The sequence below is a fragment of the Zonotrichia albicollis genome, chromosome 4 (assembly GCF_047830755.1).
Source record: "Zonotrichia albicollis isolate bZonAlb1 chromosome 4, bZonAlb1.hap1, whole genome shotgun sequence".
NCBI lineage: Eukaryota > Metazoa > Chordata > Aves > Passeriformes > Passerellidae > Zonotrichia > Zonotrichia albicollis.
This window is the reverse complement of record NC_133822.1, coordinates 21,456,689-21,474,014: the sequence shown is the minus strand read 5'-3', so window position 1 is coordinate 21,474,014 and position 17,326 is coordinate 21,456,689. Positions and strand designations below refer to the sequence as shown.

The window sequence follows — 17,326 nt, the reverse complement described above, 5'->3', positions numbered from 1 at the left end:
GTGGTGTTTGAATTGAAGAGTAAATGTTGCTTAATGCATTCTCTTGTTACAGCTTCAAAAGAGCAGAAACTGCCAAGTCAGTGTGATTTTCTTCAACAGCCCCTTCAAGTAAGTTGAAGTTAGGACTGCCCTGAAGAGGCAGATGGAGGTTATTTACCAGCATGAACTTATACTTGAGTTGTTTCTCTTGCCAGTAGTTTTGTGTTTCATACAATGTAGTAGCTTGTGAGTGTAAGCTCACTCAAATGCTGACAAAACTGGCTGCTCTTCTGCTTGAAAAGGCAATAAATGCTTGAAGTTTCTTGAAGTATGTTGAAGGCACACTGAAATAGCATATTTTCCCTTTAGATTCAGGTCATAGCCAGTAGTCATGTGCAGAAGAACAGCTAGTTTCTTTCCTAGATAGTGTTTTCATCTTCAAGATCCTTACACCAAAGACTGTATCTCAAGCTTTGGTAGTTGGTTAAATGAGCCTTAAATTCAGTCACTGTGCTTGCATGTCTTGTGACTTTTGATTTTAAATGTGTTTCCTTACCATGAACAAGAATTCCTAGAAGACTGACTGGTAAAGACCCTTCAGTCCCTGAATTATTCAGAGGTTTACTTGGACATGCTGAGGGTGTTTTAGTGAAACCAAACATTTACATTTTGATATTTTCAAAACCTTATGTCTATTTTCTCTCCTTGCAAGGCTGCTGCTTCATCAATGGTGCTGCATGGTTCAAACACTTCCCTTGCATCTGCTGATCATGCTCTTTCTGGCTCTGAAGCTGAGGAGTTGGTGACACCCCAGGTACCATACCCTGGCATTCAGATCTGTGTGACAGCTAACCCTAACAGAAAGCTCAGCTGGGGCCTCCTGAATAACTCCTGGAACAACCTCAGAGTAACAGGAGTAGTACAGCCTACAGTCTGGAATGCTTGAAGATGGGTGGCAAATTCTTGCTAATACTGAACGAGTGCAAAGTGAACAGTCTGCTGCTTGACACAGGAAGGGTGTGGGATGGAAAGTGCTCATTAAAAAGTGTGGTGCAGGTTCTTGTGGGTACATGTGAGCAGCATAAATATTTGCTTTGGTTACAGTGTAGGGTATTCCCTCTAATGATGACAAAAAGGTTGCATAAATTGGCATGGGTATTGTCATGAAATTGCAGACTCTGTGTGTAACCTGAAGACTGAGATATTCTCTCAAACACTAACTGAAGAAATACTGGGAAATCTCACTTCCTGTTGTTCTGCTAAGGCCTAAAACTTTGCTTGCTTAATTTTATTTATGAGCAGATAAACATGCAAATAACATTCAAATAGTGTTTAGAGCTGAAAAGTTTCACTTTTTGCAGATCAGTGTCTTAAAGATCTCTTGTGAATTTTGTTGCTGTGTTCAAGAACACAGCTGGCTCTCTCCTGTTGGACTCTATAACTCAGTGTGTAGATTATAATGGGAAATGTTTTTGCTTTTTACATTTGTTTTGCTGATGTAATTGTTATGAGCATATGTGTATGTAGTGTTTTCTTAATATACTATATACTGATAGGGCTATTATCTTACAACCTCTTGAATCAGCAGTTTTGTCCCAATTCTTGACACTTTCTATAACTTTTACAGTGCCATGAACTCCTTGTGCTGACAAGAATTCAATAATTCTGCTGTTCAGTTTGATTCTAGAAGGCCTGTGTTGTGCTATAAAGTAGAACAACGGATTTTTTTGTAGAATGCAACCTTATTGTTTGAAATTAGGGTTGCTTGTGCCCAGCCCATCTCTGGTCCCTTCAGCTTGAAGACTAGAGTCTATCTTTCTTTTCCAGTAGCTGAGTTTTGGTCCCAGCAGAGCCAGGGAATGCACTCCATGGTGCAGTGCTCCTCCTGGTGTGCAGGTACACCCCAGTGCTGTCTGAGGCACTGTGATCTGTGCATGCTGAGCACAGGACTGGTAGCCCAGAGCCCTAGGCTCTGTATTTAGGCATTAAGCAACTCCTGTATGTAGCATGACAGGTGTGAGCTAACTCCAGGACACACAGGCTTTGCAAAGCCTCGTTCAACAGAGCTTACCATTGTTTTCCATTTAATTCAGTGAGACAGGTGTTGCAGACTTGACTGTAAGTGCTTGAAGCAATCTACTGTTCTTAAAATGATCTGACTTTGCAGGGCTAGTTGTGCAATCAGTTGTGTAAGAAGAGTAATCTAAATCTGAATCTCTAAAGCTAATTACTTGAAGCTTTGGTTAAGATGACTGTTTAATACTTTGGCTTTGGAATTAATGTTTGTCATGGTCTTTCAAAATCCATTTGATTCAACCTTAGTACTGGTGTTTTATAGCTTTACCAGAGCTCTGTAGTGCTTCTCATAACAGCAGGTGCTTTATGGCTTCTTCTAGGCATCAACATCACTTTCTCAAGAGAATGAGAAATATACTTCCCAGCCTCTGTATCAGACAAGTTCACGTATTTCTGAGCCACTGATACCTAAAAAGATTGAAATTGCCCAGGTGAGCTATCACAAGTAAGGTAAATATTTAAGTTGCTGAAATAGTAAGGCTCTAGACATGTCCCCTTTTGACTCCTGTTTTGTGTAAATATTGGTGTTCTAAATCAACACTTCATTTTGCCATCTGCTCAGCTGAGGCCTAATGCTGGTTAATACTTTGTCTGGACAACTCAGCATTGTTTCTAATCTGAAACATAATTAAGTTGGAAATGGGAAAAAAAAATCAGACCCCCTAAATTTTCTAAGTTCCTCCAGAAAAGGGAAGTAATTTCTAATATCAGCCAAACAATCATCTTCTACTAAATGGAACTGAAAGGATTCTGTGTGTCCTTAGTGGAGAGAAAAATACCTAATGTCTCTTTATTGTGATATTATTCCAAAGAATGGTATGTATAGTAGCTCATAGGCACATTTCACTTAATCAGCAGAGACTGCAATAGAAGTACTGTTTGCTGAGGATGCACAGCAAGATTTGAAATTGTAAGCAAAAGCTATTTTGTAGCTCTACTATGTCCAAATGTCATCCTGTAGAAACTGCTGACTTCTGTCAGTCTAGGCTTTAGAGCAAATTAACTGCTTCTGTTACTGCCTGATAATTATCAAGTGACCTTTCATTACATTTGTTCTTCCCCCAGGCAACTATTCCCCTCCCAAGTGAGCCACAGTCACCATTGCCTACTTCAAGCACCCCCATGCCCTCAGTGCCACCAGCACAAAGCTTTCAGTCTCCTCCAGCAAGCAGCAGCTCTGTCACAATCACAGCAGCTCCCTTTCAGGCTATGCAGACTGTAAGTATGCAGCACACAGAACTGACAAGGTTGGGAGTAACATTGAGGACTTGGCTGCTCTTGGAATAGTACAGAAATTGATAGGACATTTTGTTTTAGCAGTAACATCTAGATTAGTCCTCTGATTCTCTTCAGAACTTAAAACAGATCATCTAAGAGTAAAGATCCTGGTTTTGCTCTGTGTAGTGCCAAAACACTAATACTAGGATCTCTTGGTAGCCTTAAGGAACTAAGAGGGAGAAGTCAGGCCTGAAACCAACAAATTGATAGCAGTGCCCTAAAGTAAGGTGAACTGCACTTACTGTTCTTGGGAAAAGATTTCAAATACAACAGACTTTGTTGGAGAAAGGGAATCCTGAATATAGATATTAGGCACAATGCTTTCAGAAGCCTGAGTTTGTGTTGTTATACTGTTTGCTTCAGTAGGGTAAAATTTAGTCCACTGGAATAATGGAAAACATGTTTTTGGAAAACTGGTGTTGCTCATTATCCTTTGTTGTTAACAAGTAGTCAGTGTACATATCTAGGAAATATACCACACAGTCTGAGGTGTTCAAGGCAAATATAATCTGTAATGATATATGGCCTGAAAAAATAGTATCAAACATTGCTACTTCCTACTAATCCGCAGTGCAGGCTTGGAAAGGCTCAGAGGAAGGGTCTGTATTAATTACAGGGAAGGCAACATTATTTACTCCTCTTACATTCTTCAGAAGATGATAGAAACATTGATTTAATGTTTTTTCTAAAAAGCAAGCTTTAGGGTTTCCAAAGGCATTCTCCATTTTAACAGAAGTACCAGTGTAGTTCACAACTTCCTGGGCTCTGTCTTGCAGTACTGAGACTGATGTGGTAGGAACTGGTGGAGGAAGGTGTCTAATAGCCTTTCAATCACAGGAGTTAACAACTACAACTTCTGTGACATCCTGGTGTGGTCTGTAGTAAAATCACTGCAGTGACTTTTTCTGCTTGATTTTCTGGCTTTGTAGAAGAGGTTCAAGTCAAACCTACCTCAGAGGCACAGAATTGTTACACATTACAAATGAAGTAACTTGTGGTAGGGAGGTGGTTTTTTTTTCTAAGCTGGATGTGTTTAAATTATGCTAAGTTGTTGAGTGGTGATTTTTCTGAAAGTGGAGAAATGGCAGCCTGCTGTGATTAAGGAATCCAGGGTCTTTTGGGGACCCAATCTATAAGAGAAGCATCTGTCATGGTATTAATATGGAGTCCCAGCCTCTCATTCTGGTTATGTCTGAACTTGCTGTCTGTGTTCAGAGTGCTTTAATCATAACAATACCACTGAAAGTTCACTTGAACTATTTCCATGTTTTCAGAGATGCTAAGTGTCTGAGATTGCTCTTGGGACTTTTGAGGAAGCCTGGCAAACATCTGTCACTAAGTCACAAGGATGTTCATTCCTCTTGTAGTGGCAGAAATCTCAAACTATGCAGTGCAGGGTTTTCTTCTTCCCTGCATTGCTTAGGTTCTCATTGCTGCCAGGAAAGCACAGCCATTGGACTGGAGTAGACAAGCCAGGATGGTTCTGTGCCAAATAGTGGTATCACAGTGACAGTAATGGAAGTATCTGATTACAGGGCCTCAAACATCCCATTGCTGCTCTTGTGCTTATGGAAGCTTAAAGGCAGGCCTGACCTGTAGCCCTAGTCCTTGATTTGAATTCCACCTGTAACCCTCACTGCAGGAAAAAGCAGAACACTTGCTACAAATTCTTCAGAGTATGGGTGTTGACAGCCTGACTGCCCTCCCTTCTCAAATTCCTTTTAGGAAAAGGATAGCTTTGGTTCAATTTATTTACCAGATGAAGTGATCAAAAATTAAAAATAAAACAAATAAGTTAGTTTTACTTTACCGTGGTTCAAAATTTATGCTCAACACTTCAGTATCATGAGGCATTTCTACTGCCTCTTAGAAGCAATACTGGGTTTATTGACCCTGGAAAAAGTATTATTTTTGGTTTTTTTAATGATAAGGGTGTCTGCAAATGGCAAGAAGTGTCAAGCTCTGAAGCTGTTTCTTGCATCATGTAGCTGTGGCTTTTGCTCAAGTCTGTCTGCAGAGAGTTTATAGTCTTGTTAGATACACCTGTAGACTTGGTATCAGTACTGCTGGCAGCTCTTTATGTGAAATTTAGATACTTTTAATCAAAATAGACTTTGCCTATTCGATGTTGATACAGTTGTCACTTTTGACAGCATTATTTTTGGGAATTGTGTTATTGGCTGTAAAGCAGTACAGTCACTGGAATGGCTGAATTCTGGGTATTAGGTTTAACTAGCAGTAGTATCTGCTGCCCAAACTATAGCATTTGAATGACAAACCTTACTTAGGTTGTGTTTACTCTTGGAGAATGTTAAATTAGTAGGAAAGATGAAGCTCCACTTACTGAAGGGGCAAATGATGTCTAGTATGGTTTTTGAGTGGATAAGTGTTATATCAGGTTCCAAGACATGCAGAAAGACTCAGATTCTTCCCAAATGTGAATATCTCATCTCAGAATAGGCTGTCCCAGCTCCAGCTTGAGCTGTAGGACAGCAGGTCAGTGGATTTCACAGAGGATTTCCCATAGAAGGACAATAGCTTGTTGTATGGTCATTGTTCTGCTTACAGAGTACAGTAGCTATGGCAAATCAAGCTGTTCCTTGGGTAGTAGCTCCATAAACAAGAGTGTGTTCTGGAAGTTTGAGAGGGAAAAGCATGGGTTGCTGTATGATGTTTTTGGTTATTTCTAAGAAACAGCTGGTGTTCTAGAAGTACCCCAAACAAGCATATGGATTCAAACCACAGCATGGCAGGGTGGGGGCATTAGGTAGGGATGTTAGCTGGTAGTGTTAACAATTGTTTTCAAATATGTTGTAGGTGTTTAAAGTGAATGCACCACTGCCTCCACGTAAAGACCAGGAAATTAAAGAGGATTCTTCATATTCAGCGGGATATAACCAGAGTTTCTCCACAGCAAGTACACAGACTCCTCCTCAATGCCAGCTGCAGTCTTCTCATGTTGCAGAACAAACCTCTCTTTCACAAGAATCTCTGTCTTCAGGTGAGAACTGCACTTGCATCTGTATTTCAAGTAGTCTTTCAATATGTTCAGTCTTTAATAGTACTTAAATTCACTGTCATGTGCTGTGAATACTTCTAACCAGCAAAATTCTTAACAGGTGCTACATAAATGTCTAATAATAGGCATACATCAACTCTAATGTAGTTGATGGTATGTAAACTTAATTTAAAAACTGCTAGCAGGATGAAAGGCTGGTTCAAACTTGTTTCTATATTAGATGAACAGACTGTTGTGACTTACATGCCTGAATTTCCCAGTAGGTGAGAAATTCAAGTATGTGGTGATGCTTGTCAGTCATTGTTTGACTTGCTTGGAATAGTAGCAATGATGAAATACTCTTATTTGGTACCAGTAATTTGGTCTCTGGTAATAGTGCTGTCAGTGCTGGGAGTTGCTGAATGCTAAGTAGGAAATCTGGGATAAGTTTTCATTCTGACCTGAGAAATACTGAGCTACTAAGGGGTCTTCAACACAAACCTGACTTACTTGATGTTCAGGTACTGCAAGAGGTGGGTTTGTATAGCTAATGCTAAATTTGGCATGAAACTGGCCCCTGAATGTCTTGAGGTTTTAGGAGGAAAGAAAGTGACAACTAGGGATCTGTGTTTATAAGGCAATCTCATGAAATGGCTCAAGGTCATTTACAACTGCTGTTGTTCTGCAGAGTGATGGTCACAGGTCTTAGACTAGAAACAGACTGATAGTGTGTGAAGTCAGTGAGACATAAAGAACAGTGTAAGTGTAGCAGTCAGGAAAGCATGTTTAGCTTCAATGTTCCTTCTCCTCACTGAGGCTATGGGTGGTAAGCCTTCTGTTTGGGCTTTTTTTTTGTGGAAAATCATAATTTTTAATAGCCTTGTGCAATGGCTCTGTACACACTTCATACTGTTGTTCTGCATCAATTTTAAGCTTTTTGGGTTGAAATAAAGGAGGATCTTGTGGAAATACCTTCATGGTTGCAAGCTTTGTGTTTAAAGCTAACCACACACTCACCCTTCTGAGTGAAAAGCAATCTTGAATACATTTTGCTTGGAGTTGAAGGGCCTAGCATATGGTAGGAATGTCTATTGAAGAGACTGAACCCAAATACCTGCTTTCCACAGTTATCTTATTGCTATCTGGGTGTGATGGAGTTTGTCTTGCTGTTTCAAGGGATGTCAATACTGAGGTGACCTAGTTTATCAGTGAAAATTCTTAATCAAATATTACTTGATTTTAAGCTAGATTGGGTATTTTCATGCTGCTGGCAAGCTGGTTCTCACTTGAGAACTGAGTCCTGGTGAATGCATTAGGGGCTTGCACTCAGAGCCTTGATGTCTCCAGTAGATTTAACAAGCATTACACTTTACAAAACAAAGGGAAGGATCCAATCACTTAAATGAAGTAATGAAGGGACAGAAGAACAGACTATTCAGAGCAGCTTAATTGGTCTCTGAATGTCCTAATACAGCCCTTGCTTCTGTGTGTGGTAACTTACTGCAGTTATAAAGAGCTTTGACTTACCTGTGCCTTCTGTTTTAAGCAGTGAACTATCAGCCTGATGGAGCTGTTCCTGTTAGCAATGGTAGCCTTGCCTTTTATCCAGCACAGGCTAATGTTATTCCCAGACCCCCTCAGCCTTACCTCAACAGTCGTGGGTCTGCCAGAGGGTCTGCCAGAGGTGGAAGGTCGCTGGCTAATTCCTATCGCCCCCCTGGTGGCTACAAAGGTATGTCTGTGTTTACTGGCATCCTCAAGAAAATCTAATGTCCTGCCAGTAGAATGTGATTTAGCACAACACAGTATTAAATTCATGTTCTGTATGTGAAAAGTCTCCAAACAAGACGAAGGGCAATGTGCAGAGAATGGGGCCCTCTGTTGTAGAATTCAAGGAAGTTCATTCTAACTTTTATTTGTAGTCCCTGTACTTGATGTCAGGCCAAATGGCAGAGCAATTTCACAGCTTGCCTAAATGTGAAGATAGCAACTTTCACTAATAGGCTATTAGATTACTCAGATGGACTTTTCTGTTGGCAGTTTCATTTGCTGTTCTGAACTTTTTACCAACTTAAATCTTTCTCTTGGTATCTTGCTGACAAACTGGGCAGGCCAGTTTCCTCTTCACATACCACTTACTGTGTTTGTGCAAAATAATTTTTGCTTAGCACTGCTCACTTTAATATTACCAGCAGAAACCAGGATGGGGGAGAGGCTCCCAGTAGTGAAGAGTCCTTCTAGACAATTAACAAACTGAAGAGTTATATGAGGAAGCTTATTTGGTCTCTGCAGAGCAGTTATTCTTTGGCTGCTACCTGAAATACTGCTGCTGAGTACTGAAATACTACTGCTGAGTTTCAGCAGACTTTAAGCAGTTACTAAAATAAGGGTTTTGGTAGCTACCAGCTGCAGGCTGTGGCATATTTCCCTTTGAAGGGAAGGGCACTTAGTCTGTGATAGGTGCTGCAGTTGTTGGGCTGAGCCTGCTCAGTACCTTGTAGGAACATGTACCAAATGATGAGTTTCATAGTTCTGACTTAACAGCAGTCCTGGGTTTGGTGGTGTCTGCTATGAAATTACTTGCAGCTCTGCTTTGGTAGTTAAATAATAGCTTAAGTTAATAGCTGAAGAGGCAAAATATTGTAGTAGCCCCTAATGTATACCAGTAATAGCTCAGTGTATGTAACAGAAAATGTTTCTTAATCCCATTGCTGCATTTAGCAAGCTTTTCAGCTGTTCTGACATCCCATTAGTATCACAGGCAATGGATAGGGCCTGATTTTAATATTTTTAAATACAGAATTTTGATATAGCCATAGTGTGTAAGTTATGAGTAGCTAATGAAATGCATTTGTTATAGGAGTAGCAAGGTTCTTATTCAATTCCAAATTTAATAGCTCTGTTACTGCATAACTTTATGTACATAATTGTCAAAAAAAGATCTGTAGTTATATTCTGGACTTGTACTGTAAATCAAACAGTAAATGATACTGAATAATCAACTTTATTTGAACAGGTTTTGATGCTTACAGAGGTTCACCTTCATTAACCAATGGCAACTATGGCCAGCTACAGTTTCCTGGTAGAGATTATGCTGGAATGCCATATTCTCAGAGGGTAGGTATTGACTTTATTTCCAGTAGCCTTCCACTGTATAGGAGTCAAATCTTCTAACATGGTAGTTTTTCATTACCTTAACAGGTGAACTATTACTTACAAGCTAGAGTTTAGTTGTGTTTCACAGACAAATCCTTTTGTGGAATGGTAGACAGCAGCTGAAATAAGTCATTTCAGAAAGGTAACATCTCTGTATGACAGGTTGATTTTAGTCTGAAATGAATCTCTAAAATGCAAACAGATGGTAAACAATATATTGTATGGGTCCAGTCTGTTGTTTTAAAATTGTTGGTTCACTAAAATGCCTCTGTAATGTAAAATAATGAACTCCTAAATGGACTGGCTGAGAATGTGGCTAGGCCAAAACTCCACAAATAATAATAAAAACAACTTAAAGGCAAAGGTTCCTGGTGTGAGGCAAGTCTGTCAGTGTCTTCTGTGCAGGTTCATGGACTTGGAACAGACTTGAGATTTAAGAGTATTGCTCAGTAACCTCAATTGTTCAGAAGCTAATTTTCTACAACTGGCATCAAAGTAGATCTTTCATTTCATACAAGCTATTAAAATAAGTAAATTTTCCATAAGTAAAGCTGTTTATCTGCATCTTGTTTCTGAACTGTCAGTGTACTTTAGAGATGGAATTCATTGTGAAAACAGTGTATTACCTCAATTGAGTTTGGATTTGCTTATAGCCTTCTTCTAACACTTCTCTTCCAGGATGTCAATTACCAGCAGTGCTATAAACGAGGTGGGATAAGCAGTGGTCCTCGAGCAAATTCAAGAGGTAAGGCCAACACCAGTCCCCCTGTGGTCCATTGTGTGCTTGGGCTTTGCAGCTGGGGTGTCACTGGGAGCAGTGTGAAAAGCAGAACAGGATCCCTCATCTAACAGATCGAGCTTGGTGAAGTTAACCAAGCTTAGCTGGAGGCTTCAGTGCTATTCTTCCACAGCATTGCACAGCAGAGGATTTAATTTCACTAGTTTTAGTCTGGAGTCTTCATGTCAAAATTGTGACACAATGGTACCTTATTGAACTTCACAAATAACCTGACTAGGAGAAAACAGCAGTTCCCTGTGTTCAGGGAAGGAGCACTGGGTTTCTCCCCTGAAGTGTGTAGTCCTCCCTTATTCTGGGTAGGCTGTCAGATCACAGAGACTTTGTAAAATAATTTTGTCCATGAAAATGTATTTGGGAATACAGGTGTACTTTGTACTTCCATAGTGGAGTATAAAACCTGAAGAAATAAATAAGGCTAGTTGTGTCCAAGCATGAATAGCATGTGTTTTGAGTTGGAAACAAGACCAATTGTTTCTGCTGTATGTGCTGGAAAAATATGGCCTTCTAGTGCCACAGGTGAGAAGTGAGATAAAGAGTAGCTGTAGATCTCTATTTTAGAGACTAAAGAGAAAACAGTGTATTGTAGAAGCTGTTTTAGGATAATGCAGGTCATATCCTAGCTTGAGGGATAGAATGTATTTCAGAAGAGTACTAAATAGGAGATGATGGTGAATGATGAATTAACAGCTGATGAAAGTACTCATTAGCATTAGGATCTCACAGCAACTTCACTTATTTTAATGTCTGTCTTAAGGTGTTGTTTTCTTGTGAAAGTAACAGTGGTTTGCAGCTTGACTGTGACTGCTCCAAATTTCTCAGATCTAATAAGGTTTTCATTTTACACCCTTCTAACTTGGGTATTTGGAAAGATTAACAGCTTTATTTTGGGGAGTGAGGTGCAGAAGATGTAAAAGCAACACTAGTTTGTCAGACTTGAAATATTCTAGCATCATAAGTTGACAAAGTCTACGAGAAATGCAACTGCAGAAGAACAGTATTGAGTAACATGAAGTGAAAATTGAGATCTTGAAGATAACTTGCCTCTAACTTTGTCAGTGTTTTCAGAATTATGTTTTATTTCTTCTCAGAAGTTAGCATATGCTTTTTAAGTTGACGTATGATACACTAAAGCAAAAAAAAGCAAAAACAATTGCAATTACAGAGGATTTAATTTCACTATTTTTAGTCTGGAGCATTCATGTCAAAATTTTGACACAATGGTACCTTATTGAACTTCACAAATTACCTGACTAGGAAAAAGCAGCAGTTCCCTGTGTTACAACCTGCTGCCCTCTCCTACTTGGAAGTATAAGTAGTTGTTCATAGTTCAGTTATGTCTCATTCTGCTCAATACTAGTGTGATGAATGAGAGCCAGCTTCCAAGTTGCGTTTTCACTGGGGTCCTTTGACAATTTGCTGTGGCTCAAAGATCAATCTGCTGCAAAGCCTGTACACTTAAGATTATGCCCACAGGCTTAAGGGTGTCTGTCTGTTACAATACTCACCGCTGCTAATGGCTTTTACCAGCAGGGTGGAGTGACTCCTCTCAGGTGAGCAGCCCAGAGCGAGACAATGAGACCTTTACCAGCGGGGACTCGGGGCAGGGCGACTCGCGCAGCATCACCCCCGTGGACGTGCCGGTGAGCAGCCAGGCCGCCACCATCCTGCCCGTGCACGTGTACCCGCTGCCGCAGCAGATGAGGGTCGCCTTCTCCGCCGCCCGAACATCCAACCTGGCCCCTGGCACTCTGGACCAGCCCATTGTGTTTGACCTGCTGCTCAATAACCTCGGAGAAACTTTTGATATCCAGCTCGGGAGGTTCAACTGTCCAGTGAATGGTACCTATGTCTTCATCTTCCACATGCTGAAACTGGCTGTCAATGTCCCTCTGTATGTGAATCTGATGAAGAATGAGGAGGTCCTTGTGTCGGCCTATGCCAACGATGGGGCTCCTGACCATGAGACAGCCAGTAACCATGCAGTGCTGCAGCTCTTCCAGGGAGATCAGATCTGGCTACGGCTGCACCGGGGAGCCATCTATGGAAGTAGCTGGAAATACTCCACCTTTTCGGGATACCTCCTTTATCAGGACTAAAATCCAGTGCAATGTTTACAAAAGAGCTGCTCCAAACACCTTGGTGAGGGGGGTGGGACTAGCTTTGCACTTATTACTGACTTTATAGAGGATATGTGGTTCCATTATTGGTGGGAAATGGTGGTCCTGTTTTGCAAGGTGAAATCATGGAGTTGGGGTACTGAATCAGCACTAATTTGGCACTTTATCAGTTGTGATGTAGCCTTGCTAATAAAGCTGTGAATGTATATTGTTTGCACTTACCCTAAAATGTATTAATGTCCAGCTTACTACACTATTGATTGCCTCAAGTATGGGCTATTCACAATGCCTTGTTGTGCCTCAATAAAACAAGTTAATATGCATTTTAGTATTAATCTTGCCTGTGGTTTTAATTTTAAGACACATCAGTGACCTTTTTCCTGATGTGGGGTGAATATGAATATTACATAGAACTGGTCTCCAAGTTTCAATAATTTAGGCTAATTTGTTTTAAAATTTAATTCTAATTTAGTTCCTGCCTAATGCCATTCTCAAGAATGTTACCTTGATAAAAATGAGTTCAAGATTTAGTTACCTTTTTTCTTTGTAAAGGTCAAGAAATTACCTGAAAGATCAAGAAATTCCAAGTGCAATGCTATGTACTTCATCAGAACTACTGCTTTTAAATACATACCCTGTCAAAATCTGGCATGGTCATCATAGCATCAGTCCTTCAGAAGTCAACTAGTTGAAATTCTTAAACCTGCAAACAGTCACTCAAGGGGCTGGCTTATGCTGTTGTTCAGCTGCAATATATTTTAAAGTTAAATTCAACTTTATGAAGCATAAATGTGGATGGCTTCCCCCTGTGTGAAATTTGAATCATATTTTAATACAGGTTATTTCCTCATTTCAGAGAACTGCTGAGGAACTTGGTATTTGTAGTTGAAGCCTGGTGCTTGCATTTTACATCAAACCTGAATACAAATGCTAGGAAGTGTTTCTGAAATCCCTTTCTTAAAGCTCTTGGGGTTTTGGACCAGCCTTCAGCACTCCTGTGGCCTGAGAACTGAACAGTCCTTGTCTAAGCTGCTGTGTCAAATACTATAAATAGTTTCAATGTTTAAAATGGTAATATGAACTAGTAAGAAGGTAGGTCAGTGGCTCTCTCTCCTTTCAAAATCTTCAGTAAATTGTTTTAACAGTAGAAAGCACTTGATCTGAGTGCACTAAATTAGCCAGTGCACAAGCCTGACTGGTATATCTAAGGCTGAAGCAGAACTATGCAGAGTGAAGGCAGCTATCTGCTTATTTAAATGAAAGTAAGAACCTGAACTGAACAACTTCAGGTCTGGTATAAAGCTGCTGTTTCTTGCTAAGTGGTTTCATAGCTTCCAGCTTCAATTTGCCCTTGCTATCATGCAGATGCCAAAACCAGTCTGGCATGGCTTCATAAACTTACTGGCATAAAGATCTTGTTCCAAGCTCAGCTTTCTTTTCATACAGATTTTGAGGGTGCTCATATTTCAAGTATGGGTTTAGAAATTTTGAGAGAAGTTGAGGTAGGACAAGCTTTGGCAAACCTAGTTTTTACCAGTACAAAAATGTCAAGCCTTATCTATTGAACATTAAGCTTGTATTTTGTATTTTAAAACATGCTAGTTCTGACTCTATGCAACAAAGAGGCTTATTTCTAGAATACCCCCTACATAATAAGTTTAACTTGATAAGAGGCAGTTTAACTTGATAAGAGGTAAATACTCCAGTTTTAGAGCTCTATCTTGTTTAAGATGCATTTTTACATTCCTAGCTAACAAGAATTCAGTTGCAGCCAGAATTGTGCAGGTAAGATGAAATAGAAAAATTAATTATACAATTCCTTGACCATAGGTTATCTAATGGATGTTTTTTTAAAGAAGTGAATGTTTTTAAGCTTTAGCCTGAATCACAATAATCTCTACTACAGTAATTTTAAAGTAGTAGCTACTTTAAAATATGTCTGGCTTTGTCCTGCTATTTTTATTTAAAAAGAATACACAACTTGGAGAAGTCTCCTCCCTTAGAATAACTAAAAAATATGATTGACTTGTAGGTATCACACATCCAACTTTTTAAGCTAGAACTGTTGGTTTTCACTGTGTTTTTAGCCAGCTGTGAATGCAGGTTTTGCTAACCTCTGTTACCAAAAGGAGGGTAAGTACGACTGAACAGGTACTGTCCTAAGGAAGGTTTCAGACTAGAAGCAACTCCAAAGGCTGTGACAACCTTGAATGCTAAGACTGCTTAAAAAAACACTACAGAAGACCAGGCCCAGCACCTTTTTCCCATAGACATAGCTAAAGTACCTAAAAATGTTATGTCATACAATTTTTCCATGATGATAAACACTAGGGTCGGGATATCTCATTATGCTTCTAGACTAATAATTGTTTTTGAAAGCTTCTCAAAGGACTTCAGAATATTTCAGTACATTTTGTACTGACACAGTTTTAGTCTAGTCAGTATGTCCAGACAATGGCCTATTTCTTTATTCTGCTTCTGGGCAAAGCATTTAACAGGTGAGTTTCACGACCTGGAAATACTTTACTGTGTAGTTTTCATGTACTGTCTGACAGTGTAAGTTCTATTTACCCTTCTTTTTCTCAGTAATTATTAAATGAAGTTGACTGAATAGTTTCATCAGGAAAAATGCCTTCACTATGTAAGGATTATAATTGGATCTAATTATAACATACATAAGGGCATCATCATTCTGCTGAATTTCTTATTGCTGTCTGCTGTGCAAATTGGATATCACCTAAATTCTCTCTGATTTACTTCTCTCGTGCAGCCTGCTGAAGATAAACTTTAAAGGTAAGAAACACTATGTTTTCATAGGGAGTGAATTTCTGTGATTCCTTCTCTTGACATTAGTGAAATATTGTAACTACCCTGAAATGGGAGAGAGTTAATTTTAATCAAAGTAACTGGTATGGGGCTGTATTTGGCTTTGTGACCAAACAGTGTTGGTGATTCGGGGATGTTTTGGTCATTGCACAGAGTTAAGGCCTTTTCTGCCTCTGACACTGCCCCAGTGGTGAGTGGGGAGCACAAGGACTTGGGAGGGGACAGGACAGCTGATCCCAGCTGACCCAAGGGATACCCCAGCCCACATGATGATGATGATGATGATGCACTTAGCAGTACAAGCTGGGGGAAGGAGGAGGAGAGTGGGACATTTGAGTTGTGGTGTCTGACATCTGAAGTCACTGTTTGTGTGATGGAGCCCTTCTTTCCTGGAAATGGCTGCACACCTGCCTGCCCATAGGAAGTGGGGAATGAATTCCTGTCTTGGCTTTGCTTGAGTTTCTTCTTTACCTGTGAAACTGTCCTCATCTGAACCCACAGGCTTCCTCACTTTGGCCTTTCCAACTCTTTTCCCTGTCTCATTGCAGGGGAGTGGCTGTGTAGGGCTGAGCTGCCAGCTCAGGGGGCTTCAACTCTGACAAAAACTTTCTTAAAGTTTTCAAAATTCTAACGGACTTGTGACTTTTGTGGGGTTTTACCCAGGTCATGGAAGTGAGGGGAGACAATGAATCATCTCCCACCACTGCCATGGCTTGTGTTTCTGCAGCTAAGGAACCCTCCATTCTGCAGGCTGCAGAGAACTCACTGCCCTGTCCTGCTGGTGAAGTTTAGGTGCCTCTTCCTCCCTGGCTGCTTTGTTATCTACAGCTACTCAAACAAACCAGCCAGACAGGGAGATGCTTGGGAATTTTAACTCTGATCAAGGGCTTGTGTCTAGAGGATTGGAATACATTTATCTGCTAGCTCTTTATTCAACCTATAAATGTCTTGTGAAGGATATGAAAAATCTGCTGTGTATTATAATTAGAGAGATGCAGTATACCCTAATCAGGATATGAAAAGTCTGTTGTGTATTATACTTAGAGAAATGCAGTACCATAACCAGGTAAAAATTAATTAACCTCAGTTACACACTTGTTCACATGTCTCTGATCAACCTAATTTTCACCCAACTATAAACAATTCTATTAAGAATGCAAGAAACCTTAGGCATTTGTATTTGTGGATTGAATGCTTCCTGGCAGTGTTGTACTTGAAAAAATAATATTGTGAAGTACTAATCTGGCTGGAAACTATTAGTTCACAGCTTTTCCACAGCTGGCACTTCCTACAGCTTTTGGGCCCCAGAGTAAGCTTTGAGATATGGTTGTATGGAATGAAGGCCTTATGCTAAGTACACATCCAATCACTTTAGTGATCATTAATTATCATTTAGTCATTAGTTCACTGCAATGAAATAAAGCCTGCACTGAGAACAGTGGTTTGCTTTCAGCCTGCAGCACATCTCACTGGTATTTTGAATGCAGTTTTCTTTCTCATGCTTTTTCAGGAGTGTCTGTTATTAACTGCAGCTTACAGGTGCTGTCCTAAGGGCACTTGGTTGGCAGGAACAGAGAGGGGCTGTTCCATGCCACAGAAAGTGTGGTGTGTGCAGCTCAGATCTCACCAGAGAGCATTTCAAAGCCACCAAAAGTCAAAGGACTAACTGCAAGTAACCTGCAAGATGTAAGGCTTTCCAAGTTTTCCAAAGTTCTTGAACTTAATACAGTTATCTTGATGGCAACTCTGTAAAGAACCAGGTCTAATTTTGGTTCATGTCAAACTGGTTACTTTGAAAATCCTTGATTTCACAACTGAGTTTTAAAATAAGATTGTTTGTTCTAAATACTTTACAAAACTGTTGTTATAGCACACCTGGAAAGATTTGGAGCTTTAAAAAACCCACATCTTTGCTTTGCATTATCTCCCTGGTACCATAATTTTTTTTTTTCCTTCCTTGCATACTGGTGCAACTTTGATTTAATTTGTTTTAGGTTTTAATATCTCATTTGTCCCTTCACATTGGATCTTCTGTCAGCAGCAGTTAGAAAGCTGACAGGAAAAATCTCTGAATTTTACCTCAGATTTTTTATCTGC

The 17,326-nt window shown here is 39.9% G+C and overlaps 1 protein-coding gene across 7 annotated transcripts in view; it reads left to right on the top strand.

Moving 5' to 3' along the window:
- The window catches only part of CAPRIN2 (caprin family member 2), a 33,288-nt gene extending 20,549 nt beyond the window's left edge, over positions 1-12,739 (top strand). For 4 of the 7 annotated variants that reach the window (XM_074539065.1, XM_074539063.1, XM_074539059.1 and 1 more), the window contains 9 exons: positions 53-108; positions 692-793; positions 2,376-2,486; positions 3,121-3,273; positions 6,151-6,334; positions 7,878-8,063; positions 9,348-9,448; positions 10,166-10,232; positions 11,814-12,739. In XM_074539065.1, coding sequence (XP_074395166.1) covers positions 53-108; positions 692-793; positions 2,376-2,486; positions 3,121-3,273; positions 6,151-6,334; positions 7,878-8,063; positions 9,348-9,448; positions 10,166-10,232; positions 11,814-12,382 — 1,529 coding nt within the window. In that variant the 3' untranslated portion in view covers positions 12,383-12,739. The remainder of the gene's footprint in view (positions 1-52; positions 109-691; positions 794-2,375; positions 2,487-3,120; positions 3,274-6,150; positions 6,335-7,877; positions 8,064-9,347; positions 9,449-10,165; positions 10,233-11,813) is intronic. The other 3 variants (XM_074539062.1, XM_074539060.1, XM_074539061.1) reach the window with 3 other exon arrangements.
- Positions 12,740-17,326: the final 4,587 nt, after the last annotated feature.